The sequence below is a fragment of the Nerophis ophidion genome, linkage group LG06 (assembly GCF_033978795.1).
Source record: "Nerophis ophidion isolate RoL-2023_Sa linkage group LG06, RoL_Noph_v1.0, whole genome shotgun sequence".
Classification (NCBI taxonomy): domain Eukaryota; kingdom Metazoa; phylum Chordata; class Actinopteri; order Syngnathiformes; family Syngnathidae; genus Nerophis; species Nerophis ophidion.
Window position 1 is genome coordinate 20,199,274 of NC_084616.1, and position 5,395 is coordinate 20,204,668.

The window sequence follows — 5,395 nt, forward strand, 5'->3', positions numbered from 1 at the left end:
AAAAACGAACAGCAAGGCATGAAGGTCGATACATGGAAATGTGGTTAAGGTATCAGAAGGTACGGTATGTATCAGTAGGTATGTCGGTGAGTAAGGTAAAGTTGCCAGACTGAACTATCACACCTACACCCCCCACCTCCCGAAATCGGAGGTCTCAAGGTTGGCAAGTATGAGGAAACACCTGAAAGTGAGAGAGAGGAGAGAGAAAGCGAGAGAGAGAGCGAGAGCGAGAGAGAGAGGGCTAGAGGCCCCGCCCCCTCCCGGACGAGAGATATAAAGCCGAAGTGCGCGACGTAACGCAGCACTTGTCCACCTCCACGCTTACCTGTGCGGTGACGTCATCCTCGCCATGCGCAGAGGAGACACTCGCAAGGAATCCGGGCGCACTTCGACGCGAGGCCAGTGAAGCCGTTTTTGTCCCCCCTCCCACCCACCCTTTTTTTTCATGCGTTTCCCGCTCCTGGAGTGGGGATTTACCTGAGCGCAGGCAAGGGTTCCGAACTTGGCGTCTCACCTGCGGAAACTCCTCGCATGAACCCGAGGCAGCGATGAGTCGGAGAACCAGAAGATGGATTTTACGGGTTTTACTCTGCTTGGGGATTGTTTACCTGAAGATCGGGTGAGTGGTCCGTGACGTCACCGGCAACACTTTTCTCTCCGGGGGAGAAACCAATAATATAAAAAGAAAAAAAAAAAAATCCGATCCATCCTTTCTGTCCCTCCCGCAGCGGCTTCTCCTCGGTGGTGGCCCTGGGGGCCAGTATCATCTGCAACAAGATCCCGGGCCTGGCCCCCCGCCAGCGGATTATCTGTCAGAGTCGGCCCGACGCGATCATCGTGATCGGGGAAGGCGCGCAAATGGCCGTCAATGAGTGCCAGTTCCAGTTCAAACATGGACGCTGGAACTGCTCGGCTCTGGGCGAGAGGACCGTCTTCGGAAAAGAGTTGAAAGTGGGTATGTTGCTATCTCTCTCCTTATGTCGCCTCGTGTCGCTTATAAATCACACATTTAGACGGTTTGTTGTTGTTTACACCTTAGTTATGTCCGTGCGTAATAGCGCGCACCGTGCGTAAATCTCCTGCTCGCCTGTTAACATTTTAACGACTCTACACCAGGGGTCACCAATGCGGTGCCCGCGGGCACCAGGTAGCCCGTAAGGACCAGATGGGTAACCTGCTGGCCTGTTCTAAAAATAGCTCAAATAGCAGCACTTACCAGTGAGCTGCCTCTATTTTTTAAATTGTATTTATTTACTAGCAAGCTGGTCTCGCTTTGCTCGACATTTTTAATTCTAAGAGAGACCAAACTCAAATACAATTTGAAAATCCAAGAAAAATATTTTAAAGACTTGGTCTTCACTTGTTTGAATAAATTCATTTTTTTTTAGTTTTCTTCTTATAACTTTCAGAAAGACAATTTTAGAGAAAAAAATACAACCTTAAAAATGATTTTAGGATTTTTAAACACATTTACCTTTTAAATTCCTTCCTCTTCTTTCCTGACAATTTAAATCAATGTTCAAATAAATTTTTTTTTTTTTTTGTGAAGTGAAGTGAATTATATTTATATAGCGCTTTTCTCAAAGTGATTCAAAGCGCTTTACATGGTGAAACCCAATATCTAATTTTTACATTTAAACCAGTGTGGGTGCCACTGGGAGCAGGTGGGTAAAGTGTCTTGCCCAAGGACACAACGGCAGTGACTAGGATGGCAGAAGCGGGGATCGAACCTGCCACCCTCAAGTTGCTGGCACTCTCTACCAACTGAGCGGTAAATAGCTCTACCATGTAAAGAATATTAAATACATTTTAATTTAATTATTCATTTTAGCTTCTGTTTTTTCGACGAAGAATATTTGTGAAATATTTCTTCAAACTTATGATAAAAATTCAAAAAAAATATTCTGGCAAATCTAGAAAACCCGTAGAATGAAATTAAAATGTTATTTCAAAGTCTTTTGAATTTCTACGTTTTCTGTGCCAAAAAGGGCATAAAACAAACAAACAAAAACATAAAAAAACATAAAAAAAAAAAAAAAGAATAAAAAATATATTTTTAGTTATAATTTTGGATTTCAGAGAATTTTAACAGGTTTTTTTCAAACCATCCATCCATCCATTTTGTACCGCTTATTCCCTTTTTAGGTTACAGGGGGCGCTGGCGCCTATCAGGAACAATCAGGCGGAAGTCGGGGTACATAATTTGGGATTTCAGAGAATTTTAACAGGTTTTTTTTAAGCCGCCTTTGCTCAAAAAATAATATTGAATCGAAAATAAATGTTTTTATGAATTATTGACATAATAAAGTTCCAATTACTTTTACATCAAATATTTCAATTAGAAATTTGGGGAGCATGTCGCATATTTTGGGTGTTTGCAATAAAAAAAAAACAACAACTACGTTTTGTATGACAAAAAGGGCATTAAACAAACTAACAAAAAACAATTTAAAAAAACTTATGATGGACAAATAGATCTGAAGATGATCTACAGATTTTAGGTTGAAATGATAAATAATGAGTGGAACCCTTTTGGATACCAGAGAATTTGAGCAGTTTTCTGTTTGTTTGTTTTTTAACGGTCTTTGCTCAAAAAATAAATGTTATTAGTTATTGACATTTTCAAGGCTCCAATTACTTAACATCAAATATCACTCTTTGAAATATTTGTTGAGGAAAATATTGCATATTTTGTGTTTTCGTCATAAAAAACAAAGTGTTCTTTTACAAAAAGGACATAAAACAAAACAAAAATCATCAAATAAAAAAATTATATATATATATATATATATATATACAAACTTATGATGGACAAATAGATTTGAAGTTGATTTAGAGATTTTTGGTTGAAATGATGAATAATGAGTAGGACCCTTTTGGATCCCAGAGAATTTTAGCAGGTTTCCTTTTTCATATTGTGTGTTTTTGTCATTGAAAAAAAAAGTGTTCTTTGACAAATAGGACATAAAAAAACAAAAAACATAACAAATACAAACTTATAATCAGTACAAACAAACAAACTCTGTATGACTTATTTTTTAACATTTTTATAAGTGGGACCCTTTTGGATCCTCGATATTTTTAGTATAATTTGTTTTTCCTCAAAACTGTGTTTGTTCCAAAAATATGAATGAATCAAAATCAATGTTTTAATGAATTATTGACATATTTAAGGCTTCAATTACTTCACAATAAATATTACACTTTGAAATATTTTGCATATTTTGCATATTTTGTGTTTTTGCCATAAACATTTTTTTTTCTTTAGCAAAAAGGACATAAAACATAAGTCAACGTAGAGATCAGACATTGATCAATAGAAATGTATAAACAAAAATATGAATATATGATTTTTTCTAGACTGAGACCTGTTTTTAGCAGGACAAAGCTGGTAGTCGGGTTGCCAGATGTTTTAGTATGGAAAATTTATTGGATAACTATCTTTACATTCTTGAGTCAAGAAGATATTTAGGTCTTTATTTGACCTAAAATTGATATGTGAATGTGTGCTAATATGATGAATGTTGCATTATTGGATAATATTTAAGTGAAGTAAAAGGTTAAGTTCTACTTTGTTGACACATATTATTTCCAGGTAATAATATCTGTAATAATAGTATTATCGTCTTCATCATTTTTCAACAGGATTTTGATTAATTGTCCTTCAAGACTTGACTTGTTGTTGAGTTTTTATTCTCATGGAATGATGTGTTCTGGCTGCACGTGCTTGCGGGTTGTTAGCATTCAAGATTGTACTTGTTACATGTTGAGAAGGTACAGAACGTTTACACCTTTTTAAGAACTCTCTTGGTTTTTCAGAGTATTAACTCCAATTAAAAGTCTTGTTTTCCTTCTAAAATGCACCAAAGTTTGCTTTGATTGCACATGAATTATATTGTGAAGCACTTTGAGGGTGTAGAAAAGTGCTTTATAAATACAATCAATTATTATCATTATCATTATCATTATGACTATTATAATGAATATTATTATTATTATTGTTGTTATTATTATTATAATTATTATCATCATCATCATTACGATAATCATTATTAATATATATGATTATTATTTTTTATTATTAATAGCAATGTATTGTTAATATTGTTATTATTGTTCCTATTATATTATTCCTATATCATTATTTGTGTTATTATTTGTATTATTATTATTATTATTATTATTATTGTTATTATTTTTTTTTTATTATTATTATTATTATCATCATCCTTAATATTATTATTATTATTGTTCTTATTTTGACTATTATTGTTATCATTATTATTCTTGTTGTTATTATTATTATTGTTGTTATTATTATTATTATTATCGCATCATTATTATAATTATTGTTGTATTATTATTTATTTTGTTATTGTTATTATTTTTATCAGTATTAACATTATTCTTATCATTATTGTTGTTATAGTTATGTATATTATTATTATTATTATTGTTGTTGTTGTTATTAATATTACTATCGTTATTATCATCATTATTATTGTATATTATTAATATTATTATTGTTCTTATTAATAATACATTTTTATTATAATTGTTATTATTGTTCTTATTATATTATTCCTATTATTGTCATTATTAATTGTATTATTTGTATTATTATTATTGTAATTATCATACTCACTCTATTATTATTATTATTACTATTATTGTTTTTATTATTATTATTGTTGTTGTTTTTACTATTATTGTTATAATTATAATTATTAGTATTATTTTTACTATTATAATTGTTGCTGTTTGTATTAATATTATCATGAATGTCATTATCATTACTGTAATTATTGTTATTATTATTTTTATTATTATTATTGTATTATTATTATTGTCATAATTATTACTATACTGATTGTTATTATTATTATTATTATTATTATGATTGTAATTATTATTTATATTATTATCATCATTATTACTATTATTGTTAATAATAGTAACAATAATATTATTACTCGTTACCATAATGCTTTGACTGTAAACTTAAAATTAGGTGAAAATAAAAAAAATTGATTCCCACTCCTGGGGGGATGATTCAATATCGGAATCGATACTCGATTCAACATGATTCTTGCAGTGTATTATTTAGTATAATAATTCTAATGGAAGACTTTCGAAACAGGTCATGGGTTAGAAAAGCTCTATAAAAATATGAAAAATATTAATATATATATATATATATATATATATATATATATATATATATATATATATATATATATATATATATATATATATATATATATATATATTGTAGGGATGCACCGAAATGAAAATTTGTGTCCGAAGCCGAATAAAATTTAAACGCTTGGCCGAAGGCCGAATACCGAATAATGAATGCAGTTTTTCACAATTTTTTAAATATCGCATAAATAGC

General features: G+C 31.3%; 1 protein-coding gene across 1 annotated transcript in view; it reads left to right on the forward strand.

Annotated features, from left to right (window-relative positions):
* The first annotated feature begins 316 nt into the window (after window positions 1-316).
* LOC133554348 (protein Wnt-7a-like) overlaps window positions 317-5,395 on the forward strand; it is a 73,305-nt gene continuing 68,226 nt past the window's right edge. The window contains exons 1-2 of the mRNA XM_061902961.1: window positions 317-619; window positions 729-955. Coding sequence (XP_061758945.1) covers window positions 549-619; window positions 729-955 — 298 coding nt within the window. The 5' untranslated portion in view covers window positions 317-548. The remainder of the gene's footprint in view (window positions 620-728; window positions 956-5,395) is intronic.